Source organism: Nerophis lumbriciformis, linkage group LG13, assembly GCF_033978685.3.
Source record: "Nerophis lumbriciformis linkage group LG13, RoL_Nlum_v2.1, whole genome shotgun sequence".
In the NCBI taxonomy this organism is placed as follows: Eukaryota; Metazoa; Chordata; class Actinopteri; order Syngnathiformes; family Syngnathidae; genus Nerophis; species Nerophis lumbriciformis.
The window spans coordinates 19483846-19500123 of record NC_084560.2 but is presented as its reverse complement, the minus strand read 5'-3'; the positions used below and the strand labels follow the sequence as shown (position 1 = coordinate 19500123).

Genomic DNA, 16278 nt, shown 5'->3' with positions numbered 1-16278 from the left:
CTGCATATGTCAGCAGACTAATTAGGAGCCTTTGTTTGTTTACTTACTACTAAAAGACAAGTTGTCTTATATGTTCACTATTTTATTTAACTTGCAATAATAAACATATGTTTAATGTACCCTAAGATTTTTTGTTAAAATAAAGCCAATAATGACATTTTTTTGTGGTCCCCTTTATTTAGAAAAGTATCGAAAAGTACAGAAAAGTATCTAAATAATTTTGGTACCAGTACCAAAATATTGGTATGTGGACAACGCTAGTATAGACATTTACTAAATTGGACTGTCAGCCTTCATTCCGTCGTTGGCTCAAGATGCGCTGACATAAGAGGGTTTCTTGGAGGAAGCAGGTTACGCTGCTAATCCCAGATTACATTAACTAGCGGCGAGCTAAACTGGTTGCAGTAAAGCCGCAGCACATAAACACCAACATTTTCCTCCTGCACTATTCTGTCCAGCAGCCCTAACAGCTGGCCTGCCTTCCCTTGTCCCTCCCTCTTTATTCCAACCCCCCTCTCTCTCACCTCCACATCCCTTACCTGCTTCAAGTGGCTGTGGATGTTGGAATGGTCTGCATGCTGATCTCCACACCTGTTCCACCATCTGACAAATCCCGCTGTAGTGCTACCTCTTCTTCTTCAACTTCACAGTCACTTGGCTCTTGCACAGTTGTGTGTCACAGTCTTACTTCGGTTTTTGGCCCTGTTGATAATGTCCTGTCACTATTGATCTAGAAGATGCTTTAGCTGGCTTTCCTACTTTTGTCCTTAACCTAACTCGGATCTTCTTACAAACCCCGTTTCCATATGAGTTGGGAAATTGTGTTGGATGTAAATATGAACGGAATACAATGATTTGCAAATCATTTTCAACCCATATTCAGTTGAATATGCTACAAAGACAACATATTTGATGTTCAAACTCATAAACATTTGTTTTTTTTGCAAATAATCTTTAACTTTAGAATTTGATGCCAGCAACACGTGACAAAGAAGTTGGGAAAGGTGGCAATAAATACTGATAAAGTTGAGGAATGCTCATCAAACACTTATTTGGAACATCCCACAGGTGTGCAGGCTAATTGGGAACAGGTGGGTGCCATGATTGGGTATAAAAACAGCTTCCCAAAAAATGCTCAGTCTTTCACAAGAAGGATGGGGCGAGGTACACCCCTTTTTCCACAACTGCGTGAGCAAATAGTCAAACAGTTTAAGAACAACGTTTCTCAAAGTGCAATTGCAAGAAATTTAGGGATTTCAACATCTACGGTCCATAATATCATCAAAAGGTTCAGAGAATCTGGAGAAATCACTCCACGTAAGCGGCATGGCCGGAAACCAACATTGAATGACCGTGACCTTCGATCCCTCAGACGGCACTGTATCAAAAACCAACATCAATCTGTAAAGGATATCACCACATGGGCTCAGGAACACTTCAGAAAACCACTGTCACTAAATACAGTTGGTCGCTAAGTAAGTGCAAGTTAAAGCTCTACTATGCAAAGCGAAAGCCATTTATCAACAACACCCAGAAATGCCGCCGGCTTCTCTGCGCCCGAGATCATTTAAGGACTCATGCAAAGTGGAAAAGTGTTCTGTGGTCTGAAGAGTCCACATTTCAAATTGTTTTTGGAAATATTCGACATCATGTCATCCGGACCAAAGGGGAAGCGAACCATCCAGACTGTTATCGACGCAAAGTTCAAAAGCCAGCATCTGTGATGGTATGGGGGTGCATTAGTGCCCAAGGCATGGGTAACTTACACATCTGTGAAGGCACCATTAATGCTGAAAGGTACATACAGGTTTTGGAACAACATATGCTGCCATCTAAGCGCTGTCTTTTTCATGGACGCCCCTGCTTATTCCAGCAAGACAATTCCAAGCCACATTCAGCACGTGTTACAACAGCATAGCTTTGTAAAAAAAGAGTGCGTGTACTTTCCTGGCCCGCCTGCAGTCCAGACCTGTCTCCCATCGAAAATGTGTGGCGCATTATGAAGCGTAAAATACGACAGCGGAGACCCCGGACTGTTGAACGACTGAAGCTCTACATAAAACAAGAATGGGAAAGCTTCAACAATTAGTTTCCTCAGTTCCCAGTCGTTTATTGAGTGTTGTTAAAAGAAAAGGTGATGTAACACAGTGCTGAACATGCCCTTTCCCATCTCTTTTGGCACGTGTTGCAGCCATGAAATTCTAAGTTAATTATTATTTGCAAAAAAAGAATAAAGTTTATGAGTTTGAACATTAAATATCTTGTCTTTGTAGTGCATTCAATTGAATATGGGTTGAAAAGGATTTGCAAATCATACCACTCTTCAGCGTGATTCCTAGTCTCTATTCCACAGGTGTCAAACTCAAGGCCCGGGGGCCACATTATTTTATATGACCCGCGAAAGCCTGGAAATAATATGCGTTAATAAAATGCTTAATCTTTTCTTATTAAATATATTTGTTCTTTCCCTTTTGACATTAAAAATCATGTATTTTCTTTTAAAATTCAAAAATATCAAAATATTATATTGTCATTGTGGAAGTCGCTTCCTAGCGGTACCACTGACATACACTTCACAGGAGCCAGGCGTGCCAAGTTGAACAAAGTTTTAATGTACATATATTTATCAAAGTCTTTCTCCAGCAGAACGTGACTTTTCAGTCACGTCCGTATCCTCTCTCCCCTCCTGCTCCCGACCGCTTACTGTTAAAGACAACAGATGCTTAGATTAACACGTACCACCTGTGAAGTCTAATCACCTGCCAGCTGTGTCTCGCCGTCAGCACTGCCACGCCCCCGTCTGATGATGCTCTGTCCTCAGCACCATGGACAGAGGCGGTGACCTTTGCTCCTGCAGGCAGCGCTGGCAACATCTCCCTCCACAAAATATTTTTTTGTTAAAATAAAGATAAATACTGTACTTAAATATCTGCTTGACTTATGATTTCAAAACAAATTATCAATGAAATTGTAGACTGTAAAATTGACAATAGATTTTACGGTTAAATTCCGCCGACTTTAGTTTTGTACCGTAAAATCAACTTTGGTACGGTTTTTTCCTCCATATACAGTAAGACACTAAAACATTCAAAAACAAACAAAAAAGGACATTAAAACAACAAGATTTTACGATTTAAAAAAAACACAAAAAAACTGGCAACTCTAATTTTACCGCTAAAAACAGTGGTATTGTTTCTCCATTCCATTCCATTTATTCCATTTTTTTTATAAGCTGTAAAAAAAAAACCCTGCTTTTACTACAAAATTCTGGTGACTGAGCTGCCAGTTTTTAAAGTAAAATGTAAAAAAAAAATGTTTCAGCTTATGTAAAAAAATATATTGTTAATGTATTATATATATAATAATATCATTATATATATATATATTTGTATATATATTTATATAAATGTATACTAATATTATAATATATAATATAATATAAATTATGTATTATATTATATATTATAATTATATAATAATATATTATATATATAATATATTTTCATATGTTACTCATTGTTAAAAGTGGCATCTAACTGCCATGTGGCCCTCAATGAAAACCAGTTTGACACCCCTGGTCTATTTGTAGCGTTACTCCATAACACAATAGTACTATTGCATCACTCCTAATTGTGTGATTTAATTCAGATTATTCTGTTTATTTCCATCATTGATAACTGACAGGAGGAAGGATATCACAAATTATCCGAAATGCTCTAGTATTTAGTTAAATTTTTTAAAAACTTTTAATATAGGAGCGAGTGTAATCGATCTCAAATTGTCGTCAGTCTGCCCATCTGATTACTCTAAGAGTCTCTCTCTCTCTCTGCTGCTTATTCGGGCACACAATGCCCCCTACACCCAACCCCCACCCCTGTATTCACATTTTTATTGCACTAATTTTGCACAGGTGGTTCTTTTCTTAAATAGTAGCTCCCTATAATTACTTCTAAGTCTTTAACAAGATCTGATAGCTCAGTTACAGCTCTTGTTATTACCAAATCTGTGTTATATGTGTTTTATGTTGCACGATTGCACCAAGAAAAATTCCTAGTTTGTGAACCCATTCGCAAACAATGGCAATACAACGATTCTGATTCTGATTCTTAAATAATTGTGTGTAGTTAACATCATAAAAAATATTTTAATCAATTGTTTACAATTAGAGTACTTTGTTCCATAGTGTTGCATTTAGGCCCTGTTTACACTAAGGTTATCCAGGGTAAATCCCACCTAACACAATGGTCGTTTAAGACCCCCTCCCCCACTCCGTCAGCCGGCGTAACGCGACCTAATAGGCATGCGCAGAAAATGCGCACGTCATAGTCACCTCCAGTGTTGCTTTGTGTGCAAGTTCTTAAATGTAACTTATCTGAACAATATCTAGTGTTGTGGTATTTCAATGAACTGGAATCCAGTGTGCTGTGGGGCCCTATTGTAGTGAATCACACCTGAGCCATCATAAATTAATCACATCTTTATTAGACACGTAAACAATGTGATAAAGAACATTTTACATCAATCAATCTAGGGATCTAGATATCTGATCAGGACACTCCTCACTCTTGTGTATTCGTTTTTGGTGACTTTATATACTCTGGACTTAGACGTTGAGTCAGTGACATACATGGCGGACAATACCTGATACAGTCTGCTTTGCCAGTCCAAATGCATTCGCCGTTTCCGTACAAAGCACACGCTCCCTTCTTTATCACATCCACGGGAGCCCGCATTCTCGTTGTCTCTCCTTCGACAAATGGACAAAGTTTTTCGGTAAGTAGAATCACAGCTGACCTGGACATTGGAAATTTCTCTCGCCGTCTGAGATGTGTTGTATCCCAAATAGCTGCAATCGCTTTCTTTTAAGGTATTCATGTGTGATTTCCACAAGCGTCTGTACATGTACAAACCCCGTTTCCATGAGTTGGGAAATTGTGTTGGATGTAAATATAAACGGAATACAATGATTTGCAAATTCTTTTCAACCCATATTCAGTTGAATGCACTACAAAGACAACATATTTCATGTTCAAACTCATAAACTTTATTTTTTTTTTGCAAATAATCATTAATTTAGAATTTCATGGCTGCAACACGTGCCAAAGTAGTTGGGAAAGGGCATGTTCACCACTGTGTTACATGGCCTTTCCTTTTAACAACACTCAGTAAACATTTGGGAACTGAGGTGACACATTTTTTAAGCTTCTCAGGTGGAATTCTTTCCCATTCTTGCTTGATGTACAGCTTAAGATGTTCAACAGTCCGGGGGTCTCCGTTGTGGTATTTTAGGCTTCATAATGCGCCACACATTTTCAATGGGAGACAGGTCTGGACTACAGGCAGGCCAGTCTAGTACCCGCACTCTTTTACTATGAAGCCACGTTGATGTAACACGTGGCTTGGCATTGTCTTGCTGAAATAAGCAGGGGCGTCCATGGTAACGTTACTTGGATGGCAACATATGTTGCCCCAAAACCTGTATGTACCTCTCAGCATTAATAGCGCCTTCACAGATGTGTAAGTTACCCATGTCTTGGGCACTAATACACCCCCATACCATCACAGATGCTGGCTTTTCAACTTTGCGCCTAAAACAATCCGGATGGTTCTTTTCCTCTTTGGTCCGGAGGACACGACGTCCACAGTTTCCAAAAACAATTTGAAATGTGGACTCATCAGACCACAGAACACTTTTCCATTTTGTATCAGTCCATCTTAGATGAGCTCAGGCCCAGCGAAGCCGATGGCGTTTCTGGGTGTTGTTGATAAACGGTTTTCGCCTTGCATAGGAGAGTTTTAACTTGCACTTACAGATGTAGCGACCAACTATAGTTACTGACAGTGGGTTTCTGAAGTGTTCCTGAGCCCATGTGGTGATATCCTTTACACGCTGATGTCGCTTGTTGATGCAGTACAGCCTGAGGGATCGAAGGTCACGGGCTTAGCTGCTTACGTGCAGTGATTTCTCCAGATTCTCTGAACCCTTTGATGATATTACGAACCGTAGATGGTGAAATCCCTAAATTCCTTGCAATAGCTGGTTGAGAAAGGTTTTTCTTAAACTGTTCAACAATGTGCTCACGCATTTGTTGACAAAGTGGTGACCCTCGCCCCATCCTTGTTTGTGAATGACTGAGCATTTCATGGAATCTACTTTTGTACCCAATAATGGCACCCACCTGTTCCCAATTTGCCTGTTCACCTGTGGGATGTTCCAAATAAGTGTTTGATGAGCACTCCTCAACTTTATCAGTATTTATTGCCACCTTTCCCAACTTCTTTGTCACGTGTTGCTGGCATCAAATTCTAAAGTTAATGATTATTTGCAAAAAAAAAAAAAAAGTTAATCAGTTTGAACATCAAATATGTTGTCTTTGTAGCATATTCAATTGAATATGGGTTGAAAATGATTTGCAAATCATTGTATTCCGTTTATATTTACATCTAACACAATTTCCCAACTCATATGGAAACGGGGTTTGTAGAAGAAAGAGAAACACGGGCATGTCTGGATGACTCGCCTCCATATTTCCAGTGGTTACCTCCGAGTTACGAAACCACTTAATTGTGAAGCTGGCTGTGGCGCGTTCTTTCTGACGTCACTTCCTGTGTGGGCCGTGGTCTTTTTGGCGTCAGTTTGTTAAACGATCAGTTCATACAAAGCTAAGAGCTCAAGAAATACTTAGCCATGTAAAAATTTGTCCGAGGAGGGGAACCTTAAACGCTGGTTTAGTGTGGCTGAAACGGGGCGTGGGCTAAATAATTAGTCGTTTAAGGGGTTATCCGGCTTAGTGTAGACATAGCCTTAGTTATAAAACATTTCCCTGTAATCAACTAACTATCCGGGCCCCGGGCTGCCAGTCGAATGGCCCTGATATAAACAATTTGACCCTAGAACTGATGACTTCTAATCTAATTATTTCCCAATCCAAACAAGGAGTCTGTTCCCTGCAATGATTTCACACTGATAACCGAGGTTGCTCTTGCTGGTTCGGAAAGGAATGCACTTTTCTGCATTAATTTGAGGGTTTCGCCAGAGCAGGCGTACAGCGGGACGCCGCCGCCCTTCATCAAGCACGCCGCCAAGTGCAATCTGTAAAAGCCACTCTTGAGAGGGCTGAGGGGGAGAATGAAATGACTATAACACACCAGGAATGCGGGCCATTCTTCCCCAGCAAGACAGCAGTGTTGTTTCTCCTTGACAATTTGCAGATGCTTTTAAAAGTTCCCGCAAGGCTCCGCTGGCTCGCAGTGAGTAGACGACACAAAGATTAGTCCCTTCCAAAGTTGTTTAAATATTGCAGCTTTCAGGAGAGCACAGATATGCGTGAGTCCTTCTCTGCGCCAAATACCGTATTCAAGTCTCTGGTGGTCCTCGTTAACCCTCTTCCTTTTTCCGCTCTCTTTTCCCACTTTTAATTTTCTCTTGTTCGAGCGTTTCCTCGTGTCCGTCTCCTCTCTCTGGTATGTAAAGAAAGGGGAAAGTAAAAGTGATTTCCTGCCAATGTGCTGCCACGGATAAACCAGGCTTACAGTCCGTGTCTATTGAGGGTGTCACTCTATTGTTCCTTAAACCAGTGTTTTTCAACCACTGTGCGATTATCTAATTTCACCAATTTGGGTTAAAAATATTTTTTGCAAACCAGTAATTATAGTCTGCAAATGATGTGTTGTTGTTGAGTGTCGGTGCTGTCTAGAGCTCGGCAGAGTAACCGTGTAATACTCTTCCATATCAGTAGGTAACAGCAGGTAGCTAATTGCTTTGTAGATGTTGGAAACAGCGGGAGGCAGCATGCAGGTAAAAAGGTATCTAATGCTTAAACCAAAAATAAACAAAAGGTGAGTGCCACTAAGAAAAGGCATTGAAGCTTAGGGAAGGCTATGCAGAACGAAACTAAAACTGAACTGGCTACAAAGTAAACAAAAACAGAATGCTGGACGACAGCAAAGACTTACTGTGGAGCAAAGACGGCGTCCACAAAGTACATCCGAACATGACTTGACAATCAACAATGTCCCCACAAAGAAGGATAAAAACAACTAAAATCTTCTTGATTGCTAAAACAAAGTAGATGCGGGAAACATCGCTCAAAGGAAGACATGAAACTGCTACAGGAAAATACCAAAAAAGAGAAAAAGCCATTCAAATAGGAGCGCAAAACAAGAAGTAAAACACTACACAGGAAAAAAGCAAAAAACTCCAAATAAGTCAGGGTGTGATGTGACAGGTGGTGACAGTACACCTACTTTGAGACAAGAGCTATAGTGATGCATGCTTGGTTATGCTTTAAAGTCATATCCAACAATTGTGACAACGACTTTTTACTGTCAACTGAGTTTCGTTTTTTAATGATATCTGCTGGTGGAGTGCCTCCGCATTTTTTCAACGCAAAAAATGTGCCTTGGCTCAAAAAAGGTTGAAAAACAGTGCCTTTGACTCCATGCAAATTCTAATGCCTCTTGATTGTTGTTGTCCCGATAGCAATATTTTGGTACCTGTACCGAAATGTATTTCGAAACTTTTCGGTACATTTCTAGATAAAGAGCACCACAAAAAATTGCATTATTGACTTTATTTTAACAAAAAATCTTAGGGTACATTAAACATATGTTTCTTATTGCAAGTTTGTCCTTAAATAAAATAGTGAACATACAAGACAACTTGTCTTTTAGTAGTAAGTAAACAAACAAAGACTCCTCATTAGTCTGCTGACATATGCAGTAACATATTGTGTCATTTATCTACCTATTATTTTGTCAACATTATTAAGGACAAGTGGTAGAAAATTGATTATTAATCTACTTGTTCATTTACTGTTAATATCTGCTTACTTTCTCTTTTAACATGTTCTATCTACACTTCTGTTCAAATGTAATAATCACTTATTCTTCAGTTGTTTGGATACTTTACATTGGTTTTGGATGATACCACAAATGTAGGTATCAATCTGATACCAAGTATCCAGGGACATTGTTCTTCAGTTTATAAACTTTAAAAAATAAAAACGAAAGAAGATGTTGTGATGCCAGAAATATTGATGTAATCATAGTAGTATCGACTAGATACGCTCCTGTACTTGGTATCATTACAGTGGATGTTAGGTGTAGATCCACCGTTTGTTTACATTTTGACGCCGGTGAGCTACGGTGTGCAGTGAAGCATGTTTAGCTATTCCTCGTCCTGCAGTGATAATGGTACTTGTAAGAAACGTACTTTATTTGTCGCCATGGAGACAAGGATTAGTGATTTAGAAGTAGCTAAAACACTGCAGACCACACATTTGGGTATCAATCCGATACCAAGTAGTTACAGGATCATACATTGGTCATATTCAAAGTCCTCATGTGTCCAGGGACATATTTCCTGAGTTTATATACTTTACAAAAACGAAAGAAGATGTTGTGATGCTAAAAAATATCGATGTAATCATAGTAATATCGACTCAATACGCTTTTGTACTTGGTATCATTACAGTGGATGTCCGGTGTAGCTCCACCAATGGTGTTTCTTTACATTCAGGAACGGCGTCATTAGCGGGGACGCCGGTGAGCTACGGTGGGTAGTGAAGCATGTCTAGCTATTCCTTCTCCTGCAGTGATAATGGTACTTGTAAGAAACTTACTTTATTTGTCGCCATGGAGGCGAGGATTAGTGATTTAGAAGTAGCTATAACATTGCAGACTGGTACCGATACTTTTTAGAGGTGGTATAGTACCGAATATGATTCATTAGCATTGTGGTACTGTACTGATACCGGTATACTGTACAACCCTATTATCGATTGACTTGTAATTTTCTTAAACCCCCTCAAGCCGTCTTTGGTGGCAAAAAAGTTATTGGCCGAAAACGAAAAAAACCAAGGCCGCAAACTAAAACACTGAAATAAATTAATATTCCAATGATTATTATTATTAACATTTATGAATGTGAGTGTGAATGCTTGTTTATCTGTGTTTCATCTGACCACAGAACTTTCCTCCAGAAGGTCTTATCTTTGTCCATGTGATGTCAGATGAAACAAAAATTGACATCACATGAACAAAGATAAGACCTTCTTGAGGAAAGTTCTGTGGTCAGATGAAACAAAAAATTTGCTGTTTGGCCACAATACCCAGCAATATGTTTGGAGGAGAAAAGGTGAGGCCTGTAATCCCAGGAACACCAACCCTACCGTCAAGCATGGTGGTGGTAGTATTATGCTCTGGGCCTGTTTTGCTGCCAATGGAACTGGTGCTTTACAGAGAGTAAATGGGACAATGAAAAAGGAGGATTACCTCCAAATTCTTCAGGACAACCTAAAATCATCAGCCCGGAGGTTGGGTCTTGGGCGCAGTTGGGTGTTCCAACAGGACAATGACCCCAAACATACGTCAAAAGTGGTAAATGAATGGCTAAATCAGGCTAGAATTAAGGTTTTAGAATGACCTTCCCAAAGTCTTGACTTAAACGTGTGGACAATGCTGAAGAAACAAATCCATGTCAGAAAACCAACACATTTAGCTGAACTGCACCAATTTTGTCAAGAGGAGTGGTCAAAAATTCAAGCAGAAGCTTGTGGATGGCTACCAAAAGCACCTTATTGCAGTGAAACTTGCCATGGGACATGTAAACAAATATTAACATTGCTGTTTGTATACTTTTGACCCAGCAGATTTGCTCACATTTTCAGTAGACCCATAATAAATTCATAAAATAAGCAAACTTCATGAATGTTTTTTGTGACCAACAAGTATGTGCTCCAATCACTCTATCACAAAAAAATAAGAGTTGTAGAAATGATTAGAAACTCAAGACAGCCATGACTTTATGTTCTTTACAAGTGTATGTCAACTTTTGACCACGACTGTATATAATCCAGTTTCGAAAACTGTTTAAACTCAAAGAGTTTTCAAAGTATAAAGAATAAGAATCCTGATAACCTTTTAAGAAATTAGACTGTTTTATTCATCTCGTTATGTGAATCCAAACTTACTTAAATATTTATTCAGAGGAACTTTATTTATTGTTTGTTGTATGCAAATAATATGCATTTACTTACGCATTTATCTATTTATTACTTATTTGTTCAATTATTCACTGTTGTGTTAGATATTGAGTACGAACGAATGTGTTGGAAATTACCCTGAAAGGAAAGGGGGTAGAATTAAATAAGCTCTGCTTCTTCCTAATCCTTTTCGTACGTGCTTTAACGAGAAACTGGAAAAATGTGATGAATCGTATTATAATTGAATGCGTGTTTGAAATAAACAAACACCAAAACATTGTCTTACTGGGAATGTTGCTTCCTTCCAGTATCTTAATTGTAAAGGATTCATGTTATGATTTTTTTTCTACATTTAAAACACTTCCCGGTGGTCTACATAACATGCAATGGTGGTTATTTGGTCAAAGTTTTGCATAGATTGTTTAACAGATCGTCTTCAAGTCGCTTTCTGACAGTCTCTTAAGAATGCTTCGTTTTGTGGGCGGTTTTATAGAATAACAATAACGCGTTATTGTTATTAACCATGATAGCATCACAAATATTACAATATTATATACAATAATAACATTTCATTTTATACATTTATTCTTAGACATATGTTATTATTACAGGGGACATTTTTTGATCATCTTGGCTCAATTACAAGATTAAACGATGAAAGAAGACTCTCAAAAGCGCTAGAAAAGAGAAAAATAAACTATACCATTTATATAGAAATAGGAATGAAATAAGTTTATTTCGGTCATATAATCAACCATCAACCTCCGAGGAGAAAGCTACGAACAATGGGAGACCGGGCTTTCTGCTCCGCCGCTCCCAGTCTGTGGAACGCTCTCCCCGACCACCTGAGGGCACCACAGACTGTGGATGCTTTTAAAAAAGGCTTAAAAAACCTTCTTTTTAAAAAAGCCTTTTTTTTAGATGTATGCATACTAGTTTTGGCTATTTGGCTGTTCTAGTTTTTATTTACCGTATTTTTCGGAGTATAAGTTGCACCGGAGTATAAGTCGCACCTGCCGAAAATGCATAATAAAGAAGGAAAAAACATTTATAAATCGCACTGTGAAAAAAACTGCGAAATATAGTCCGAAAAATACGGTATTTTTTAATTTTTTATTATCTTTTTATTTATTTATTTATTTATTTTTAATACACTGTAGCACTTTGAGGTTGTTTACCCAATGTTAAGTGCTTTTTACAAATAAAATCTATTATTATTATTATCATTGTGTGTGATCAGTTTAACAGTACAGATTATACATATTTACAATCATACACATTTACACACAAAAAGAAAAGAAAAAGAATGACCAAAAAAGGAATAGGCTGAAGCCAAAGCTTATATTTGCCTATCCTATACCTTCACTGAAAATAAGATTACCTGAAACATCAACGTTCAAAAAAATCAATGGGATGAAAGTAATTGTTGCTATATTTTATAATTTTCATTTATTTCACCTCTCAAGGTTTTCTTAAACCTTAACAAAGAACTACATGTCTTCAACTCCATCCATTTTCTACCGCTTATTCCCTTTGGGGTCGCGGGGGGCGCTGGAGCCTATCTCAGCTACAATCGGGCTCATCATTTATATTCCTTCTTACTTTACCTATTTAATAATCTGTCTAATAACAGTAGAATACAATAGGATGGGTAGACAATAGAATAGAGTAATACAAGATTTCAATACAAAAAAACATAATTTCAGATAATTACAAATACAAATAAACACAATGTAAATGTGATTCCCGGGCACGGCCACCGCTGCTGCTCACTGCTCCCCTCACCTCCCAGGGGGTGAACAAGGGTGATGGGTCAAATGCAGAGGATAATCTCACCACACCTATTGGTACTTTAACTTTTAACTGTAACTTCATACGACATACTCCAAAGGCATTACGGTGCAGCAATGTTATTTAGTTTCATTGCAACATGGTGTTTCATCATGATGGGGGCGTGGCTTGGATTGTAGCGAGGTCGTCCACAAACATGTTATTGTCAGCATTGAGTCCACTCAAACCTCTGTGATTAAATTGCTAAAAGTGATGAAAAATGTCCTGTGTTTGCAGGGATGCAGAACACATACGCCAGTCAGCACGGCCAGCTGGGCCAAGGTTTAAGGTCCAACGTTTCCCCAGAGCGTCATATCGCACCTATCTTTGAGGACCGCATGTTCCAGAGCCCGTTGTACATCAGCCCCAGCCACACTCGCCAGGGGACCATCTGCAGGAGTGCCTCAGGTTTGATCTATATTTCATAGCTAATAATAAAAACATACACCACTGTACACTGTATCGTATGCAATGCATCGTTAAACAAAATAGTTTGTTGCTTTGCTTTGTTGTACACTTTAGATGGTCTCTGTTAGTGTAGAATGGAGATGTGTTGTTACTAAGTTACCTTTCATTCTTTTTATCTACCCGTATTTTCAATGTTGCCTCCCTCCAGCACAAGGCAGAGAGCGCTGGGGCTCACCTTGCAGGTGTGTCACTTTGCTGCAAAGCACACCTGGGCAAATTAAGCTTTTCAATCTGGCCCGCCGGACATTCCCAAATATTTTTTTTAGATGTGTGAGATGGAAAGTGTAGCTGCCATTATGATGTGCAGTGATGTTTTCTAATGGCCGTAAGTCTTCAACTATACTAAGTAGATATGTCGGCCGATAAATACGTTAAAATGTAATATCAGAAATTATCAGTATCGTTTTTTTTATTATCGGTATCGTTTTTTTATTATTATTATTTTTATTTTATTTTTTATTTTATTATTATTAAATCAACATAAAAAACACAAGATACACTTACAATTAGTGCACCAACCCAAAAAACCTCATTCACACAAAAGGGTTGTTTCTTTCTGTTATTAATATTCTGGTTCCTACATTATATATCAATATATATCAATACAGTCTGCAAGAATACAGTCCATAAGCACACATGATTGTGCGTGCTGCTGGTCCACTAATAGTACTAAACTTTAACAGTTAATTTTACTCATTTTCATTAATTACTAGTTTCAATGTAACTGTTTTTATATTGTTTTACTTTCTTTTTTATTCAATTTATTTATCTTATTTTATTTTATTAATTTTTTTCAAAAGTACCTTATCTTCACCATACCTGGTTGTCCAAATTAGGCATAATTATGTGTTAATTCCACGACTGTATATATCGGTTGATATCGGTATCAGTAATTAAAAAGTTGGACAATATCGAAATATCGGATACCGGCATATAGCCATTATCGGACATCCCTAATACTAAGTATTTCAATGGTTGGAATCTGTGCTTTTACATGATATACTAGTTACTATGGTAATGCTGTATAATAGACTGTATTTATATTATTCACATGTGAATTATGCTGTATAATAGACTGTATTTATATTATTCACATGTGAATTATGCTGTATAATAGACTGTATTTATATTATTCACATGTGAATAATGCTGTATTATAGACTGTATTTATATTATTCACATGTGAATTATGCTGTATAATAGACTGTATTTATATTATTCACATGTGAATTATGCTATATAATAGACTGTATTTATATTATTCACATGTGAATAATGCTGTATAATAGACTGCATTTATATTATTCACATGTGTATAATGCTGTATAATAGACTGTATTTATATTATTCACATGTGAATTATGCTGTATAATAGACTATTTATATTATTCACATGTGAATTATGCTATATAGTAGACTGTATTTATATTATTCACATGTGAATAATGCTGTATAATAGACTGTATTTATATTATTCACATGTAAATAATGCTGTATAATAGACTGTATTTATATTATTCACATGTGAATTATGCTGTATAATAGACTGTTTATATTATTCACATGTGAATTATGCTGTATAATAGACTGTATTTATATTATTCACATGTGAATAATGCTTTATAATAGACTGTATTTATATTATTCACATGTGAATAATGCTGTATAATAGACTGTATTTATATTATTCACATGTGAATTATGCTATATAGTAGACTGTATTTATATTATTCACATGTGAATAATGCTGTATAATAGACTGTATTTATATTATTCACATGTGAATAATGCTGTATAATAGACTGTATTTATATTATTCACATGTGAATAATGCTGTATAATAGACTGTATTTATATTATTCACATGTGAATAATGCTGTATAATAGACTATATTTATATTATTCACATGTGAATAATGCTGTATAATAGACTGTATTTATGTTATTCACATGTGAATAATGCTGTATAATAGACTGTATTTATATTATTCACATGTAAAAAATACCTAAGTGTTTATTGTCTATTGTGAGCGAACTGTGGTGCTGAATTTCCCCCAGGGATCAATAAAGTACTTTCTATTATATTCTATTCTAATCTAATTAGTTACTATGGTCATCTAATTAGTTACTATGTTAATCAAATATGTTACTATGGTCATCTAATTAGTTACTATGGTAATCTAATTAGTTACTATGGTCATCCAATTAGTTACTATGTTAATCAAATTTGTTACTATGGTCATCTAAATAGTTGCTATGGTAATCTAATTGGTTACTATGGTAATCTAATTAGTCACTATGGTCATCTAATTGGTTACTATGGGCATCTAATGAGTTACTATGGTCATCTAATTAGTTACTATGTTAATCAAATGTGTTACTATGGTCATCTAATTAGTTACTATGTTAACCTAATTGGTTACTATGGTCATCTAATTAGTTGCTATGGTAATCTAATTAGTTATTATGGTCATCTATTTAGTTACTATGGTCATCTAATTGGTTACTATGGGCATCTAATGAGTTGCTATGGTCATCTAATTAGCTACTATGTTAATCAAATTAGTTGCTATGGTCATCTAATTAGTTACTATGGTAATCTAATTAGTTACTATGGTCATCTAATTAGTTACTATGTTCATCTAATTGGTTACTATGGTCATCTAATTAGTTACTATGTTAATCTAATTAGTTATTATGGTCATCTAATTAGTTACTATGTAATCTAATTAGTTACTATGATCATCTAATTAGTTACTTTGGTAATATAATTAGTTACTATGTTAATCAAATTGGTTACTATGGTCATCTAATTACAGTAGTTACTATGGTAATCTAATTGGTTACTATGGTCATCTAGTTAGTTACTATGGTAATTTAATTGGTTACTATGGTCATCTAGTTAGTTACTAGGGTAATTTAATTGGTTACTATGGTCATCTAGTTAGTTACTATGGTCATCTGGCCGCACTTGGGAATCATTTTTGGTGATTTA

At 36.7% G+C, this 16278-nt stretch overlaps 1 protein-coding gene across 3 annotated transcripts in view; it reads left to right on the top strand.

The window, feature by feature from the left end:
• The window catches only part of pkp4 (plakophilin 4), a 193785-nt gene that overhangs the window by 112049 nt on the left and 65458 nt on the right, over positions 1-16278 (top strand). For all 3 annotated transcript variants that reach the window (XM_061971545.2, XM_061971547.2, XM_061971546.2), the window contains one exon: positions 13053-13223. In XM_061971545.2, the coding sequence (XP_061827529.1) occupies positions 13053-13223 (171 nt within the window). The remainder of the gene's footprint in view (positions 1-13052; positions 13224-16278) is intronic.